This window comes from Manis javanica, chromosome X (genome assembly GCF_040802235.1).
Source record: "Manis javanica isolate MJ-LG chromosome X, MJ_LKY, whole genome shotgun sequence".
NCBI lineage: Eukaryota > Metazoa > Chordata > Mammalia > Pholidota > Manidae > Manis > Manis javanica.
This window is the reverse complement of record NC_133174.1, coordinates 95,660,284-95,679,743: the sequence shown is the minus strand read 5'-3', so window position 1 is coordinate 95,679,743 and position 19,460 is coordinate 95,660,284. Positions and strand designations below refer to the sequence as shown.

Genomic DNA, 19,460 nt, shown 5'->3' with positions numbered 1-19,460 from the left:
GCAATTCCTTGAAAAGCACAATCTGCCAAAACTTACACATAAAAAAACCCAGACAATACGAATAGGCCTATAGCTATTAAAGAAACTGAATCAATAATCAATAACCTTCCAAAACAGAAAACATCAGGCCTATATGTATTCACCAATGAATTCTATCAAATATTTAGGGAAGAAATAATACTAATTATCTACAATCTCTTTCAGAACATAGAAGCAGAAGGAAGACCTCCTAACTCATTCTATGAGGCTAGTATTAACCTAATTCCAAAACCAAAGACATTATAAGAAAACTACAGACCAATATCTCTCATGAACAAAGATGCCAAATTCTCAACAAAATATTAGCAAATCAAATTCAGTAATGTATAAGAAGATTTATACACCACTACCAAGTGGTAGTATAAATCCAGGTATGGAAAGCTGGTTCAACATTCAAAAATAAATTAATGTAATCCATCCCATCAACAGACTAAGGAAGAAAAATCACATGATCATATTAGTTTACTCCCAAAGGAGCTGAAAACTTATGTTCACACAAAAGCCTACACATGTTTATATCAGCTTTATTCATAATTGCCAAAACTGGGAAGCAATGAAGATATACCTTAGTAGGTGAATGTATAAATAAACTGTGGTACATCCAGGCAAGGTAATACTATTAAGTGATAAAAAGAAATGAGGTATCAAGCCATAAAAAGATATGGAAAAATGTTAAATTCATATTACTAAGCGAAAGAAGCCAATCTGGAGTCTACATACTGTAGGTTTCCAAGTATATGACATTATGGAAAAGGCAAAACTATAGAGACAGTAAAAAGATCAGTGGTTGCCAAAGGTTGGAGGAAAGTATAAATAGTTGAAGCACAAGATTTTTAGAGCAGTGAAAATATTCTGTATGACACTGTAATAATGGATACATGTCATTACACATCAGCCCAAACCCATGGAATGTACAATACTGAGGGTGAACCACAAAAAAACTATGGACTTTGGGTAATAATGATGTGCCAATGTCAGTTAATCAGTTGTCATAAACGTTCCAATTTGGTGGGTGATGTTGATAAAAGTGTAGGCTAGAGACATAATGGGAGATCTCTGGACCTTCCTCTCAATTTTGCTGTGTATACCTAAAAGTTATCTAAAAAAATAGTCCTTTTTAAAAAAAGACCAGAATGGCCAAAGCTCTAAATTTCTTAATATTATCATTTCATGAAGAACCACAACCTTTTAGATGCATTCAAATGACATTTATTGAGTACCTGCTATGTGCCAGGCTGCTTATATATACTGAAAAGCAGATGTAAACTTAATACAATCATTAAAAAATCTGTGCTATAATAAGAATTTTGGCAAATGGGATCTTTTGAAAAAACTCACTTTTGTCCTTTTTAGTCTATAAGCAAAGTCTTAGAGTCAAAGAGTTCTGGGTTTTTTGTTTTTTTTAGTTTGCTTTTAACAAAGAATGTCATCTTTCATGGATGATAGCTCTAGTCTATAAGAACGTCAATATAATAGGTTTGAATTTATGTTCATTTTTTCCATTAGGCAGAAACCCAGTTAGTAAACAAACAAGGATTTATTGGCGATATAAACAGAGAATACTTTAAACTGTTCTTCTCTCCTGCTGATATGAAAACTCAGCCTTTGGCATGACACTAATAATCTGCAACCCAGAAGTATTCAAACATAATTTTCTTATGGTTCATGAAGCAGTCAGAAAAAAGGTCAACCCAAAGGATTTATACTGAACTGGACTGGTGTAGCTCACTGCTTGAGAATGTGGCCTCTGGTGTCAGAGAGGTTTAGGTTCAAATACCACGCCTCTTATGTCCTAACTATGAATCTTTGATCTGGTCGCTGAGCTTCATTTTTGCATATGTAAGGTGAGAATAATAAGTTGTCCTTATAAGATTGTTGTATTATACAAAACTTAAGAACAATAAAGGTTCTGAGATTTTACTGTACTTGCAAACTAACAAGTTAGCCTGATAGTGTCATAGGTGTTAGTAGAATACAAGAGACTCTTGGGTCAGAAACAACAGACAATTAATTATTCACAGCAGTGGCAGTAGCCCCAGTATCAGCATTTATATTGCTTCCCCAAACCAAATTCCCACAGGACAGTACAAAGAGGGCCAGATGACACCTGCACAGTGGGTTGTGTTACAGGAAAGAATCCCAAACTAAGTAAACACAAATCTTTGTTTTTTAATGTAGGGTAAGCATGCCTGCCCTTTGCTCTAGAGAGTGACACAAACTCTATTTTCCAAGGCTGTAAGCAAATGTGCCCTTTGTTTTGGTGGGAGACTCTATTTCTAGCTTCTAGGACTGTTCTGTCTATATATATCCTTGAAAAAATAATCTGGGAAAACAGACAGACAGTAATTGTTTTTGCTTATAAGACATAAAGATATGTAAGAGACTTACGTAAAATCTGTCTCCCAACAATGAGACAGTTTACGTAAAGCACTTAGCACACTACCTAGCATATGGTAAGTGCTCAATAAAAATTAACCTCCTTTAACATCATTACCACCATTAATACATTATCTACTGACTCCCATGCTAAACTACAAAGTAAACCAAATGTTTCATTTTGTTGTTTAAAAAAAGAACAGCCAATGGACTGCATTACAGACTACATATATAGATATGTGTGTGTGTGTGTGTGTGTGTGTATGTGTATATATATATATATATATTCTAAAAACTTCTTGCTCAAGATAAAACTTTATCATTAAAATATTCTTCACCCTGAATTCAAGACAAACTATAATTTATTGGGGGTTGAGCATTTAAGTCAGATACCTGCTCAAGGGAAAAAGTGTATATATCTGATAATCCATTCATTGATAACTGAAAATTATGGATCTTTCCAGTGGTAAGTTCCAGTCACCAGTCTCAGGGAATTGCAATCTGCCACCCAAGGGTATAGGTGGCTAATTCCAAATCTTCCTGCTGATGACTAACTGAGATGTAGATAAAGGTAAGAGAAATATCAAGGTAAATTCAAAAGATCCCCACCCCCACCACCATCATCCCCACCATGATATGACTGATCACTGCTTTGCTGAAGACAATTTTAAGGTCAATCTGGGACACATACCATAACCAAACAGTTCTTCAGAAAGCTATGGAGAACTGATGTTTCTGTTAAAAACAACCACGAAACCTCCAGAAAGCCTTCCCAAACAATTTCACTGACTCTAATAAATATTTCTTACTTCCTCACTGCTTCTTATTTAAATACACTGATAAGTTTGTATCTGTCAATACATTTCCTAATTATTCTCATAGCAATCACAAAGGTTACATTGTAAACTCTGCAAATCACCAAGTTTTTTTATATGTAATTATCCTTCTTCCCATACAATAGATGCCAGAGTACTCTACCTGTTTTTATGTTGAAATTATGTAAGTTAATTGTCTTAGGAACTAAACTGTCATACACTATGCCTCCATGATCTATTCTCCGACCCTTGCCTACACACCATAGCTGGCACTACCAGAGATCTTTAAAGACTTGTCAACATTCCAAATTTCTGTGTGCTGCTCTAACTTCGTTCTATCCACTATCATCTGGCATCTGTCCATCATTTTGTTGAATTTTTCTTACTAGACTTACTAAGGATATCTTATTAGCCAAATCTAACGACCTCTTGCTTACACTTATCCTACCTGACCTCTGTGTATTATTTGAAGCTTGTAACTTTCCTTCAACTTTCTAAATCTCTCTTTATTCTAAGATATCTCTTACTCTAAGATTATCTACTTCTCTGAACACTACTTACAAATCTATTACTGGCTTTTCTTTCTGGGCCTATCTCCAAAATGTTAGCCATTTTCCTCCAGGCCTCAGAATTCTTTCCTCTATTTTGTTTATTTGTCATTCTCTTCTCTCCCTCCAAACTTCATCTCCAGCAATTTTGCTTAAGCACTAGGTTCCAATCCGCAGACTAAGTACTGAATACATCCAAGTCTATAACACTTTTCTCCAATTCTGTCCTAAGTTCCAGCCCCATACAGCCACCGAACTATGATCTCTTATGACTGTTGTAAGGCTCTCATCAGTCCCAAACTGAATTTCTCTCTCCCCTGTAATCTGTTTTTCCTCGATTGTAACTATCATGATTATAGGCATTACTAGTTTCCCAAGTTAGATGCTTCAAAATCAATCACTCTGACTCCACTTATTAATACCCTACATACAATTGGTTAACAAGTCAAGCTAATTATGTTTCAAAATTATCTCCTTATATCTCATCTAGCTCCTGCTGCAGCTAAAGCCCTAATTGTGTTTGCCTGTACTATTGAAGAAGCAACCTAACAGGCTTCCCAGTCTTTGTGTTCTCCCTCTTCCAACCTTTGTCTGAAAGAAATGATTTAATTTTCTGAAAGTGTTTATAAGCAGAAGTGGAAGGATGATAGCATACAAACACAAGTGATAACAACCTGATGTTCGTGTTTAAACTGTTACAGAAGGAATAAAGAAAATAAGGTAAAAAGATGTTCTGAGGCTAGAAGAGAAGGCAGAAAAGTGAGGTCAGTCATAAAATCATTAATGAAAGTGCATAATGGTACTATTTAGATTAAAGATGACAGCATGAGAAGTGAGACAGAGGCTTCCTCCTAAAACTGCATATTATACAAAAATATAAATAATACTACTAACCTTGAGAGAGCAACGGGAAAGAGGACTATGCCAGACTGCATACACCTGGAGAAAAGAGCAGACCTCACGGAATAGGGCAACATACCAAAGCTGTGGCACGGCGGGACCCTAGCCCTTCCCCCACCCCAGTTCAGGGGCAGGAGGAAGAGAAATGGAACAGGGAGGGAGTGGAAGCCTGGAACTGCTAAATACCTAGTTCTGGAGATCTGCTCTGGGAGCACAAAACTACATTTCACGGTGCTTTCATCATACTCTCATGATTACGGGGTTGGAAAGCTGGGACAGGCAGAGTTCCTGGGGAGACTGGGATTCTGGCTGCTTGTGGAAAGCAGGGATACATAACCGACTGCTCTGGGACAAAAGCTTATACCCATGTGCTCGGCCCACTGGTTTATGCAGTGGAGGCAGGCATAGCAGACGGGAAGCAGGAAACAGCGCTTTTCTCCCCCGGGCACCAATACAACTCCCCTGCGACCCCTGACATTGCTTCAGGGACTGAGCAGCTCCAGAGAGTGGAGCTTCTGGACACTAGAGGGCACCATATACAAATATGAAATGCCAAAGGAACCTGGTCCAGAGTAAAATTATTAATACAACTCCCAAGAAAGATTTAAATGACATGGAGCTCGTGACTCTTCCTGAAAAGGCAGTTCAAAATAAAAATCATTACCATGCTAATGGAGGTATAGAAAGATATCGAAGAACTCAGGAATGAATTCCGGTCAGAGATCCAATCGTTGAAGAACACAATGGAGGTACTAAAAGCAGGTTGGATACGGTGGAGGAGATGATAAAAGAAATAGAAACCAGAGAAGAGGAATACAAAGAAGCTGAGGCACAGAGAGAAAAAAAGGATCTCTAAGAATGAAAGAATATTGAGAGAACTGTGTGACCAATCCAAGCAGAACAATATTTGCATTATAGGGATTCCAGAAGAAGAAGAGAGAGAGAAAGGGATAGAAAGTGTCTTTGAGGGGGTAATTGTTGAAAACTTCCACAGTCTGGGGAAGGAGATAATCTCTCAGGCCATGGAGATCCACAGATCTCCCAACACAAGGAACCCAAGGAAGACAACGCCAATACATATAGTATTTAAAATGGCAAAGATCAAGGATAAAGACAGACTATCAAAAGCAGCCAGAGAGAGAAATAAGATCACATACAAAGGAAAGCCCATCAGGCTAACATCAGACTTCTCAGCAGAAACCTTACAGGTGAGCAGGGAATGGCATGATGTATTTAATGCAATGAAGCAGAAGGGCCTGGAACCAAGATTACTTTATCTGGCAAGATTATCATTTAAATTTGAAGGAAGGATTAAACAATTTCCAGATAAGCAAAAGCTGAGAGAATTTACCTCCCACAAACTATTTCTACAGTCTATTTTGGAGGGACTGCTATAGATGGAAGTGTTCCTGAGGTTTACTAGCTGTCACCAGAGGAAATAAAACCACAGTAAAAAAATAGAACAGCTATTAACAAAGAAATGCAAAATTAAACTAATGATCCCCAAAGTCAATCAAGTCATGGACAAAAAATACAGAATATGATACCTAATATATAAAGAATAGAGGAGGAAGAAAAAGGAGGAGAAAAAGAAAAGAACCTTTAGATTGTGCTTGTAATAGCATCTTAAGTGAGCTGTTAGACTCTTAGATAGTAAGGAAATTAACCTTAAACCATTGGTAACAATGAATCAAAAGTCTGTGATGGCAATAAGTACATAGCTATCGATAATCACCCTAAATGTAAATGGACTAAATGCACCAATCAAAAAATAGAGTCACTGAATGGATAAAAAAAAACAAGGCCTATCTATAGTCTGCCTACAAGACATTCACTTTAAACCCAAAGACATACACAGACTAAAAGTGAAAGGATGGAAAAAGATATTTCATGCAACTAATAGAAATAAGCAGGAGTTGCAGTACTTGTATCAGACAAAGTAGACTTCAAAACAAAGTCACAAGAGACAAAGAAGGACATTACATAATGATAAAGAGGTCAATCCAACAAGAAGATATAACCATTATAAATACCTATGCTCCCAACAGAGGAACACCTACATATGTGAAACAAATACTAACTGAATTAAAAGGGGAAATAGAATGCAATGCATTCATTCTAGGAGACTTCAACACTCCACTCACTCTGAAGGACACATCAGCCAAACAGAAAATAAGTAAGAACACAGAGGCACTGAACAACACAATAGAACAGATGGACCTTAAAGACATCTACATAACTCTATAACCAAATGCAGCAGAATACACATTCTTCTCAATTGCACATGGAACATTTTCAAGAAGAGATCATATACTAGGCCACAAAAAGAGCCTCAATAAATTCAAAAAGATTGAAATTGTACCAACCAGTATCTCAGACCACAAAGGTATGAAACTAGAAATAAATTATGCAAGGAAAATGAAAAATCCCACAAACACATGGAGGCTTCACAACATGCTCCTAAATAAACAATGGATAAATGACAAGATAAAAACAGAGAACAAACGATATATGGAGACAAATGACAACAATAATTCAACACCACAAAATCTGTGGGACACAGCCAAGGACGTGCTAAGAGGAAATTATATTGCAATACAGGCCGACCTTAGGAAAGAAAAACAATCCCCTATACGCAGTCTAAACTCATAATTATTGAAACTAGAAAAAGAAGAACAAAGGAGGCCCAATGTCAGTAGAGGATGGACATAATAAAGATTAAAACAGAAATAAATAAAATCAAGAAGAATGAAACAACAGAAAGAATCAATGAAAGCAAGAGCTGGTTCTTTGAGAAAATAAACAAAATAAATAAACCCCTAACCAGATTTACCAAGAAAAAAAGAGTCTACACACATAAACAGAATCAGAAATGAGAAAGGAAAAATCACTATGGACACCATAGAAATACAAAGAATTATTAGAGAATACTATGAAAAATTATATGCTAACAAACTGGATAACTTTGAAGAAATGGACAACTTTCTAGAAAAATACAAGCTTCCAAGGCTGACTGTGGGCTCAAAATATCATAACTCAACTGTTTTTCTCTACTAATCAGTAATATGTGCCTTGAGGAATGTGATGTGTTCTTTAAATGAATGTTGTGTCTTAACCAAGGCCAGTTCCTGCAACATTGTTATCTCCCTACTGTGCTGTGCTGGGAAGTGTTGCGGAGGGAGTTGTGCACTGAGAACACAACGAGCCAATGGTTGTATGCATGAGATCACCAACTGTCCTTGGATGTATTTGTGTGACTACTAAATACTAGAGGTGCCCTCTCAGCAGCACTTTTGAGCTGATTTGCCTTGAGTCCCCAGGCTGGCCTACTAAGGTCTTGAATATCTCATCGCATCACCTCCTCTATATGTGGGTCGGAGACAGGGAGGAGGCCAACAGCTGACCAAGAAAGAAACAGAACATCTGAACAGACCAATTACCAGCAACGAAATCGAACTGGTAATCAAAAACTACCTAAGAACAAAATCCCTGGACCAGAGGGCTTTACCACTGAATTTTATCAAACATTTAGTGAAGATCTAATACCCATCCTCCTTAAAGTTTTCCAAAGAGCAGAAGAAGAGGGAATACTTACCATCTCATTCTATGAGGCCAGAATCACTCTAATACCAAAAACAGGCAAAGACAACATAAAAAAAGAAAATTACAGACCAATATCCCTGATGAACATAGATGCAAAAATACTCAACAAAATATTAGCAAACCAAATTCAAAAACACATCAAAAAGATCGTCCATCATGATCAAGTAGGATTTGTTCCAGGGATGCAAGGATGGTAGAACATTCTAAAAAAATCCATCAACATCATCGACCACATCAATAAAAAGGACAAAAACCACATGCTCATCTCCATAGATGCTGAAAAAGCATTCGACAAAACTCAACATCCATTCATGATAAACACTCTTGACAAAATGGGTATAGAAGGCAAGTACTTCAACATAATAAAGGCCATATATGACAAACCCACAGCCAACATCATGCTTAACAGTGAGAAGCTATAAGCTTTTCCTTTATGATTGGGAACAAGACAAGGATGCCCACTTTCCCCACTTCTATTCAACAGAGCACTGGAGGTCCTAGCCATGGCAATCAGACAACACAAAGAAATACAAGGCATCCAGATTGGCAAGGAAGAAGTCAAACTGTCCCTGTTTGCAGATGACATGATACTGTACATAAAAAACCCTAAAGAATCTACTCTAAAACTACTAGATCTAATATCTGAATTCAGCAAAATTGCAGGATACAAAATTAATACACAGAAATATGTGGCATTCCTATACACTAACAATGAACTAGCAGAGAGAGAAATCAGGGAAAAAAATCGATTCACAATTGCATCAAAAAGAATAAAATACTTTGGAATAAACCTAACCAAGGAAGTGAAAGACCTATACCCTGAAAACTACAAGACACTCTCAAGAGAAATTAAAGAAGATACCAATAAAAGGAAACACATCCTGGACTCATGGATAGGAAGAATTAATACTGTCAAAATGGCCATCCTGCCTAAAGCAATCTATAGATTCAATGTAATTCCTATCAAAATACCAACAGCATTCTTCAATGAACTAGAGAAAATCATTCTAAAATTCATATGGAACCAAAAAAGACCTTGAGTAGCCAAAGAAATTCTGAGAAGGAAGAATAAAGCTGGGGGCATTACACTCCCCAACTTTAAGCTCTACTACAAAGCCACAGTAATCAAGACAATCTGGTACTGGCACAAGAACAGACCCATAGACCAATGGAACAGACTAAAGAGCCCTGATATAAACCCAACCATATATGGTCAATTAATATATGATAAAGGAGCCATGGATATACAATGGGGAAATGACAGCCTCTTCAACAGCTGGTGTTGGCAAAACTGGACAGCTACATGTAAGAGAATGAAACTGGATTATCGTTTAACCCCACACACAAAAGTAAACTCAAAATTGATGTAAGTAATGAAATCATAAAACTCTTAGAAGACAACATAGGCAAGCATCTCCTGAATATAACCATCAACTTCTTCCTGAACACCTCTCCTCGAGCAAAGGAAACAAAAGCAAAAATGAACTCCTGGGACTATATCATACAAAAAAGTTTCTGTACAGCAAAAGACACCATCAACAGAACAAAAAGGCATCCTACAGCATGGGAGAATATATTTGTAAATGACATATCCGACAAGGGGTAAACATCCAAAATATAAAAAGGACTTACACACCTCAACACCCAAAAAGCAAATAACCTAATTAAAAGATGGGCAGAGGATATGAAGAGACTGTTCTTCAAAGAAGAAATTCAGATGGCCAACAGACACATGAAAAGATGCTGATCATCACTAATCATCAGGGAAATGCAAATTAAAACCACAGTGAGATATCACCTCACACCAGTAAGGATGGCCAGCATTGAAAAGACTAAGAACAACAAATGTTGGCGAGGATACAGAGAAAGGGAAACCCTCCTACACTGCTGGTGGGAATGTAAATTAGATCAACCATTGTGGAAAGCAATATGGAGGTTCCTCAAAATGCTCAAAATAGACTTACCATTTGACCCAGGAATTCCACTCCTAGGAATTTACCCTAAGAATGCAGTACTCAAGTTTGAAAAAGACAGATGCACCCCTATGTTTATCGCAGCACTATTTACATTAGCCAAGAATTGGAAGCAACCTAAGTGTCCATCAGTAGATGAATGGATAAAGAAGAGGTGGTACATATACACAATGGAATATTATTCAGCCATAAGAAGAAAACAAATCCTACCATTTGCAACAACATGGCTGGAGCTAGAGGATATTATGCTCCATGAAATAAGCCAAGCAGAGAAAGAGAAATACCAAATGATTTCACTCATCTGTGGAGTATAAGAACAAAGGAAAAACTGAAGGAACAAAACAGCAGCAGAATCACAGAATCCAAGAATGGACTAACAGGTACCAAAGGGAAAGGGACTGGGGAGGATGGGTGGGTAGGGAGGGATAAGGGTGGGGAAGAAGAAAGGGGGTATTATGATTTGTATGCATAATGGTGGGGGGTGGGAGAAAGGGGAGGGCTGTACAACACAGAGAAGACAAGTAGTGATTCTACAACATTTTGCTATGCTGATGGACAGTGACTGTAAAGGGGTTTGTGGGGGGTACCTGGTATAGAGGAGAGCCTAGTAAACATAATATTCTTCATGTAATTGTAGATTAATGATATCAAAAAAAAAGAAAGAAAAGGGGGATTACTCCCTGATCAGATAAAAGAAACTGCAAATCACTGATTAATGCATGCTTTAAATTCCTTAATTTTGATCATTTAAAGGGTGTCAGATGATCAGCTATGGAAGTACATTTTTCTGACAATATTCCTTTCTCTTAAAAAAAAAAAAAAAGCAGTTCCTGTGTGGTGATCTCCAATAAGTTCTTCACAGTGTTATAAAGGGCATATCAAAGTGTGGGCAAAGGGTTTGTTTGTGTTTATACAGAGGATAAAAGCCTAATTTGGCTACCCAGAAAATGAATTAAGATACGATATGAAGAAGAACTTCCAACATCAACATTAACATTCTCTGGAAGAGTCATTCCAGAAGATGATCGTCAAAAAACTTCAACAAAGATCCTGGCACTGCTGCAGTTGTAGCTGCAGTCATCCCATCGGTTCCTGGACGTGCCATTGGAACAAAGAAGGAGATATCTAAGCTGGCCTGTGCATACAGTAAAACAACAAATTTGACTGGATCTATACTGTCAGAACTCAACCAAGAATTAGGAGAAGTGGAAGTTGCAGCGCTCCAAAATCTTGCGACTATAGACTATCTACTGTTAAAAGAACATATGGGATGTGAACAGTTCCCAGGAATGTGTTGTTTTAATTTGTCTGAATTTTCTCAAACTATTCAAATTCAGTTAGACAATATCCATCATATCATTGATAAGTTTTCACAAATGCCTAGGGTGCCTAACTGGTTTTCTTGGTTTCACTGGAGATGGCTGGTAATTGTAGGTCTGCTTTGGTTATGTAGCTGTATTCCTATTATGTTAATGTGTGCACGCAATTTAATTAGTAATTTAAAGCCTATACACGCTTATGTTACACTACAAGAAGATATGTCAAAGAAATAATCTTCCCATGTTTTCTTCCGTCTGCTACTTCTGTAGCTTTTCTTCTTCCTTCATAATTACAACCCCTAAGTAGAATTCGTGCCTCATATAGAAATTACCGAGTATCACAATTCTTCCAAGTGGTAAAGATACCTCAAGACAAATGCTGGGCATAGAAGCCACAGGGAATAAATCTTCAAAGAAGTAAAAAGCTAACCTTTTCAAACAATATTGCTTCTCTCTCACTTACCAACTTTACATTTTCCCGTATGGCCCCGGAAGATGACTGGTTAGCCAGAGACGGGTTAAGATTCCTCAAGGGACGAACAACCTAAGACAGGCACAGTCGCAGGGGGGCCGTCAGGTGAGAAATTAGGGATCAACAGAGGTGAGGCTTAGAACCTCACCTCCCTGTTTTGAGAGAAATCTTCTGCATCCGTGGATGTTTTGTTGCCCTTGTCTAGCTTGGATTAACACATAGTCTACAGGCACACACCTGATAATCCACATTTGCCCTCTTACAGCACTAAACTATGCTTTCTACCTTTATCTTGCATCTACCTACCACTTCAGCATTTTATTAAAAAAGTAATAATAATAATAATAATAATAATAAGGAAGAAATGTGGGATTCACATATAAATCAAGTATAAAAATCAAACAAATAATCATAATTAACCTGATTGTTTATAGTTCATGATGCATGATCAAAACTGCAAGTTTCTGTGATGACTGCCCTTACACTCTTCACCATGTAAGAATTTATTCACTATGTAAGAACTTGTTCACCGTGTAAAAACTTGTTCGTTATGCTTCAGCAGATTGGAGACTGTTGAGAATTAGGCTTGGGGTTGATTAATGATTGTGCGTTGAGTCCCCTATACAGAATTTTATTGTTGTTAACAACCATATGATCAATAAATATGAGAGATGCCCTCTCAAAAAAAACCAAAAAACTAAAAATAGAATCGCCATTGGACCCAGGAATCCCACTCTTTCGAATTTACCCAAAGAATACTACTTTTCAGATTAAAAAAGATACATGCACCGCTATGTTTATTGCAGCACTTTTTACAATAGCCAGAATATGAAAACAACCTAAGTGTCTGTCAGTAGATGAATGGATAAAGATGTGGTACATATACACAATGGAATACTATTCGGCCATAAGAAAGAAAGAAGTTCTATCATTTGCAACAACATGGATGGAGCTGGAGGACAATTATGCTCAGTGAAATAAGCCCGGTGGAGAAAGACAAATGCCAAATGATTTTCCTCATTTGTGGAGTATAACAATGAAGCAAAACTGAAGGAACAAAATAGCAGCAGACTAGGGACTCCAAGAATGAACTAGTGGTTACCAAAGGGGAGGGGTATGGGAGGGCGGGTGGGGAGGGAGGGAGAAGGGGATTGAGGGGTATTATGTTTAGTACACATGGTGTGGGGGATCACGGGGAGAACAGTGTAGCACAGAGAAGTCACATAGTGGATCTGTGGTATCTTACTACACTGATGGACAGTGACTGCATTGGGGTATGGGTGGGGATTTGATAATATAGGTAAATGTAGTAACCACATTGTTTTTTCATGTGAAACCTTCATAAGAGTGTATATCAATCATACCTTAATTAAAAAATATAGAAAAAAGAAAGTGGATAGAGGTAGGAAGGAAGAAATTGATAGAGGCAGGCCTGGGATCTGTCCTCAGCACTCTGCTTTTGTTGCCCTATATCCTCTGCCTGGGTTATTTCAACTACTGCTTTGAATCCAACTTCCACTTCTCAATCCTACATTTCTAGCTGATGTCTTTTCCACATTGTAGACTCATGTATGTATTAGCCTATGTGATCTATTAGGATACCCCACAGGCATCTCAATCTCAATATATCTAAAGGCAATTTCACCCCAAAGAGCTTCTCCATTCTCCATCTAAGTCTATAGCACCACTATCCACCTAGTTCCCTATAACAGCAACCTGTGAATTATCCTACTCATTCTCTCATCCCCATCCTTGACATTCCATGAATTTTATCTACCAAATGGGTCACTACAACATTCTCTCCACCCCAACTTCCACTGCCGCAGTTTACATCTTGAATTATGGTGGCATCCCCCTAAAGAGTCTCCCTGAGTCCAGTATCTCCCGTTTCCTTGCCATTCCAATTCCTACAGTATCTCCTGAAAGCTCTTTCTGCAGAAGTCACTCTAGAACAAGCCAAAACATGAATCCTCCCCACTGAGGGCTGATAAGTAAAATACAAAAATTGAAATGGAAAGAAACCACAAGCTAACAGTTTAAAAGAGAGCAGAAACAGTGGGATCTATACTTCAGGTATTTAACCACCTTTTTAGGTAATATTTAAATGCTTGATGTACTACTTTTTGTCTTACTACCAGACCTGAAACTCTTAGAAAAGAAATATTGCCTTTTTTATTGTAGATCATAGAATGGAATATAATGCCCATATAATAAATAATAAATACCTGATTCTTCAGATGGAAAGCTAAATTAAAACCCAAAATGAGCATAACTCTGCACGGCTAGTCCCTTGGGAACATAAATGATGGGAAAGAAGAGACTGTTGAGTTATATTATGAAGCTCAACTGCAGCACGATTCTAACATCAGAGTGTATCATAGGCAGCCATCAAATATGTTTAACCTTGAAAGTAGCATAATCATAAGAAAGATTAGGAAGAGATTAGGAATTAGGAAGAGACTGCAGTCAGAGATTATTTAGGAAGCAACATGAACATTTCCTAAACAGGAGTAGATGTCAAAGAAATTTCTCAAGTAGTAGCAGCAAGAGTTGATGACTGATATGATATGTTACTACAGGGAGGTGGTGTTCATGATTTTGAGATTTCTATACTGAACAACATAGCAATATAGGAGAATCATCTCTTGGGGGGAAGGGTGAGTTATGAGCATTTGTATAACTACAGGCCAAATTCTGCCAGCTGCCTGTGTGTGTGTGTGTGTGTGTGTTTGTGTAAATAATGTTTTATTGTCACATAACCATGCTTATTTCTTCAAATATTCTCTATGACTGCTTTTGTGCTATAAGTAACTGCCACAGAGGTTCTTTGCCTACAAAGTTACTATACTCTTTGCCCCTTTACAGAAAAAGTTTGTATCAGAATTCAGGAGTATCTAGAACTGGAGGTATGTAATCCTCCTGTTGGGAAGGAGGCAGGGCACGCTACTGCGAGGGTGGGGACTGTTTCCTGTTCTATAAAAACTTTTCATCTCCAGGAGCGGAGGGTTTCCGGCTGCGGGACAAACTATTATGATGGGGCGTGAGGGGGCGGTACTTTTTTACCTTGATTATAAGTGCTTTGCATTCTTGGTTCTAAGTTTTTTTCCTGATCCCCTCCTGTTTCTTACTGCTTCCAAGGACTTTTAACAGTGTATCAAGTTTGCTTCTTTCCTGAGAGGGAGAGACTTTTGTTGCGCATTCTCTCCCACCCCTGCTATCTCTGGAAGTTGGAACAGTCCTAGGATAAATTATCGAGTGTCCCGCCCCAAGCCTGCCTTTCCTCAAAGTCGAAGAAGGGAGAGAGGGGATCTCTCTCTCTGGGCTTGATAGGTGAGTGTGGTTGGCCTATACTTCCTATGGCCCCAGCTGGACAGGTTAGGCCTGGTGGGAGGTATACCAGGGCAGTTGGTGGTGAGAGGTGTACTAGGGTGGGGCAAAGCATCGGGGGAACTTTATGAGGGTTTGAGGGGGAGGGAGAGGATCACGGGATGTGAGGAGACCAAGGTGGGGGGGGAGGGGCTAAGCAGGAAGGGAGATGGATAACTGGTTAATTCCTTCCTTCAGAGCTAGCGAAGCCTGTAAGGCCCTCAGCCATCATGGCCATGACCCGGGAGGGCCCCGGTAGTGGGTTCCAGCACAGCACAGTGGCGGCCTTCATCAACAAGAAGATGGCGGGGCACGCCAAAGGCCCCGAGTTCTTCCTCGTGAATGCAGCCCTGTCCTGGGACCAGGTGGAGGGCAAGCTCAAGGCCGTCCTGGAGGACAGCACGCTCCCCGACGAGGCCAAAGAGGCCTGCGCCTGGAGTAGCCTGGCCCTGGGCATGCGCTTTGCCCACAAGCAGGGCCAGTTACACAGGTACAGGGTACAGTATCTTCATGACATCATCAAACTCCACAAGTCAGCCATGGTGGCTTTGGCCGGACAGGTGAAGGAGCTCACAGAGGAGGAGAAAATGGAGCACAAGCACATAGTCTTCCAACTGTGGCAGGCCAAGTCCAAGCTGGCACAGGTGCAGAGAGAACGCGATCTCCTGCAGTGGAAGATCTTCCAGATGGTAAGATAACCACAACCGGACCCCCCCCCCCACCCCGCCCCGTCCCTAGAGCGGGTCTCAACCCTACCCACTTCCCCAGAACCTGCAGGCTGCCGAGACGCAGGTCGCAGAGGAGCCAGGCCTTGCCAGCACCAGTGGGGCCGGGACAGAAGGAGCAGGTGAGAAGGAAGACCAGGCGGGGACAGCTGCTGCTACTGTTACCACTGCTGGTGCCGAAGGAGGAGGAAAACTGAAGGATGCTGAGAGGGCAGAGACCACAAAGGAGCCTGCTGGGGACCCCGCCCAGCTTCCAGGAGCTGTAGAGCAGAACATTCACACCTCTGGCAGGCAGAGGGAGGGAGATCTCAGGTCAGTGGAAACAGCGAGGTTTTATTCCTCTGGGACGATAATGCAGGGGTCCACAGCCTCAGCAGCACCCACTTCTGTCCATTTCCCTGCCTCATTCACATGCTCATACTCCCGCCCCTTATCCTTCTTCCCACCAGCACCCACACAATCTACATCAGCAGCCACGTTCACAGCAGGAGCTCCATCTCAGGCAGCTCCCCGCTGGGGGCCTTCTGAAGTTAACTTGTGGGCTTATATGGGGGCCCAGGGATATGAACCTCAAGAACCCCAAAGAGACAGGAGAGCCTCCGCTCCCTATTAGCAGAGAAGACCTCCAATATTTCATAGGCTAGGAGACTGGGACTGCCCTTGGTATAAAGCCATACATTTTTCACAGAGGGAAATTTGCTTCTGCTGTGGGAGGGAAATCTGGCTGCAAAGCCCCCAGTGAGTTCAGAAATATTAAATAGAACAGAAACATACCTCAGTGGAAAGTCAATATTCAGAGGGAGTGGGAGAGAGAGAGAGGGAAAGGTTTGAGAAGAATGGGGGGAAAGGGTGGGTAGGTAAGTGAATGAGGCAAGGGGGTTGTGAGAGATGGAGAAGGAGACTGGGAGGTTCGGTATGGGTTGGTGGCAGGGGAGATTGTAGATTGGGGATTAGGGGCAGAGACAGAGAAATAGACAGTTTGATGACCCCTTTTCTTCCCAGAGTATTAGCATTTGACACCCCAGAACTACAGCCCCTATGTGTGTGTGTCTCTCTCCCCGACCCAGGCAGGCATGTATATGAGAACCCACCCCCTTCCCCCACCTGGGCCATAGAAGATTGGAGTAGGAGTGGACATTTGAGCCATCCTGAGCCAAGCATATTCTCACACTAGAGAATCTGAACAGAGAGGCAGATTCCATAGTCAGGATTGTGTTGGGCAAGGAAGCAGTGGGTCATTTGGAGTTGAGGCCAAGGTCAGAGCCATGGACATGGAGGCCACAGCTGAGGCCTGGCCCTAGCTGTGTGGGAGCAGAACTGGTGCTTTACAGAAGCCAAGTTTCTTTTCAAGAATGGCAGTATGAGGTCTCAGGTCACAGAAGAGAGTTACTCCTGCAATCCCAGAGATGGAGAGAGTTGCAGCCTGTCCACTTTTCCATTTCCTGAAATTGTGCTGTGTGAAAATCCACTTTACACAGATACACTTTTCTTTAAGCTAATTTGCCTGGGCTCTTGCTCTGGGAAACCAGATTATTTCCAAGTCAGAAGTTGCACCAGAAGTGCAGGTGCAAACGAGACCAAACAAAATGTTGAAACTGGCTGGGGATGTGATCAGAGAGCGGCGAGTAGTGGGGGTTCCTGCGTCCCAAGGGTCTCCAGGAATGAACTGGACAGGAAGCTCACTCAAGTTCTGAGCGAGTTATGGCACAAGAAACAAAACAGACCTGGGATTACCCTGGGTTTACAACATGGCAGAGATTTGCCCCTCCCACCAAAGGGAATCCCCCAGGACTGTGTACAGAGGACACCAGCACCAGCTTCAGGTGACGAGTGCTATAGCTATTCAGACCCATGACAGGAGAGCCCTCCCCAGTCCCCAGTAGACAGAACTGAGGACAGTCAGATATGAACAGGGAACTCATGTCACTGCCAAGAAGGTGAGTCAGCAACTGACAGTGCCTTGAGGGTTGGCTGGTCTAGACCACCCACCATGGCATGATGCCATCCTGAGGGATTCTCTCCCCCAACCCATCACTGGGATAATGGTGGGAGGGAAATCTGGTTACAAAGTACTCACTGAATCAGAAATGGGGAACAAAACATACCCCAGTGGGAAATCAATTTCCAGAGGGTGAGGGAGGGATGGTCTGCATCTCCCTCCTCATGACTAAGCTTATAATATGCATGATTTAACCCACAGGGGGAGGATGGAGAGCTGTAACATCTGGACCAGATGGCGACAACTGAAGAAGTAGCCCTGGACATCACCTAGGGACCGGGACCGTGCACCTAGAGACTAAAGACGTCATGGCTCCAGCCCATCTCTGCAGCAGATGGATGTGACTCTGGGCTGTCTCCTATTGGGCAATCTCTTGATGGTGGCCCATACCTCCTGATGGGGAGGTATGGACAACCATCAGGACTAGGGGCAGGACCCCTAGATCCCTAGCTTGCACTTGTCAGAAACGTCCTTGGGCTTGTTTGTATCCTTCTGGGGCAGCTTTTCCCAACCTCACATTCTTGACATTTGAAGTTGGATAATTCTCTGTTGCAGGGGGTTGTCTAGTATACTGTAGAATGTTCAGCATAATCCCTGACCACTACTCTCTGGGTAAGCAGCAACTCCCCCTCCGGCAGTTGTGACAATCAGAAATAACTCCAGATAGTGCCACATGTGCCTTGCTTTGGAACCATGGAGGCGACAAGGTACTTAAGAGTAGTCAGAACAGGGGAGACAGTTGCAAGGGGGGCATACTCAGCAGTATCCCAGGCTGCACGGGGTCCCTAAGATGTGTAAAACAAAATTCCCCCACAAAATTCTATAAGTGTGTACATGTCTGATATGTACATATATAGGTTTAATTATGTTTGCCTTATATTATGGATAAATGTTTGAGTAAGCATAGAAAAGGTATGTTAGAATAGAGGGCTTGTACTTTGGCTACTTCTGTGTTGTAAAAGTAAAATAAATAATTGTTCACAAGTATACAAAAAAATAAAAGGAAGTGAATTTATTGGCTCACGTAGGTTTGGAAAAGCCACCTCTTCCTTTGAGACAGGAAGAGAGAAGGAAAGCAGACACTGATCTGTGTGTCAAAGGGATGGGAAACCAAGAGTGTTCCTGCCTGTTTGTTCCATAGACAAGGCACCTGAAACTAATGACACAAGGTTTGGGTGGGTGTGGGGACTTGAAGGGCAATTACACATTTAGAATAACTTCTTTGGGGATGGGGAGTTGGGGTGGGGCGTAGGAAAGGGTCATCAAACTGTACAGAGGACCCAGTTAGCATAGAGCTCAACTGAAAGAAAACCAAAGGGGAAGGC

General features: G+C 40.7%; 2 protein-coding genes across 2 annotated transcripts in view; one reads left to right on the top strand and one right to left on the bottom strand.

The window, feature by feature from the left end:
• Window positions 1–19,460, bottom strand: part of IL1RAPL2 (interleukin 1 receptor accessory protein like 2) — a 1,159,060-nt gene that overhangs the window by 502,318 nt on the left and 637,282 nt on the right. The gene's annotated exons all lie outside the window — the stretch shown is intronic.
• LOC108403306 (testis-expressed protein 13B-like) lies at window positions 15,331–19,098 on the top strand. Its single transcript, XM_037005531.2, has 4 exons — window positions 15,331–15,375; window positions 15,610–16,100; window positions 16,180–16,448; window positions 18,337–19,098. Exons 2-4 carry the CDS (start codon window positions 15,642–15,644, stop codon window positions 18,389–18,391), a joined length of 783 nt encoding a protein of 260 aa, XP_036861426.2. The 5' UTR covers window positions 15,331–15,375; window positions 15,610–15,641; the 3' UTR covers window positions 18,392–19,098.

Bases quoted from the DNA above. Each gene is read 5' to 3' on its own strand.
- LOC108403306 (XM_037005531.2), top strand. From the start codon at position 15,642: ATGGCCATGACCCGGGAGGGCCCCGGTAGTGGGTTCCAGCACAGCACA. The intron at 16,101-16,179 runs GTAAGATAACCA...CCACTTCCCCAG, and splicing joins AGTGGAAGATCTTCCAGATG to AACCTGCAGGCTGCCGAGAC. The intron at 16,449-18,336 runs GTCAGTGGAAAC...TTTAACCCACAG, and splicing joins CAGAGGGAGGGAGATCTCAG to GGGGAGGATGGAGAGCTGTA.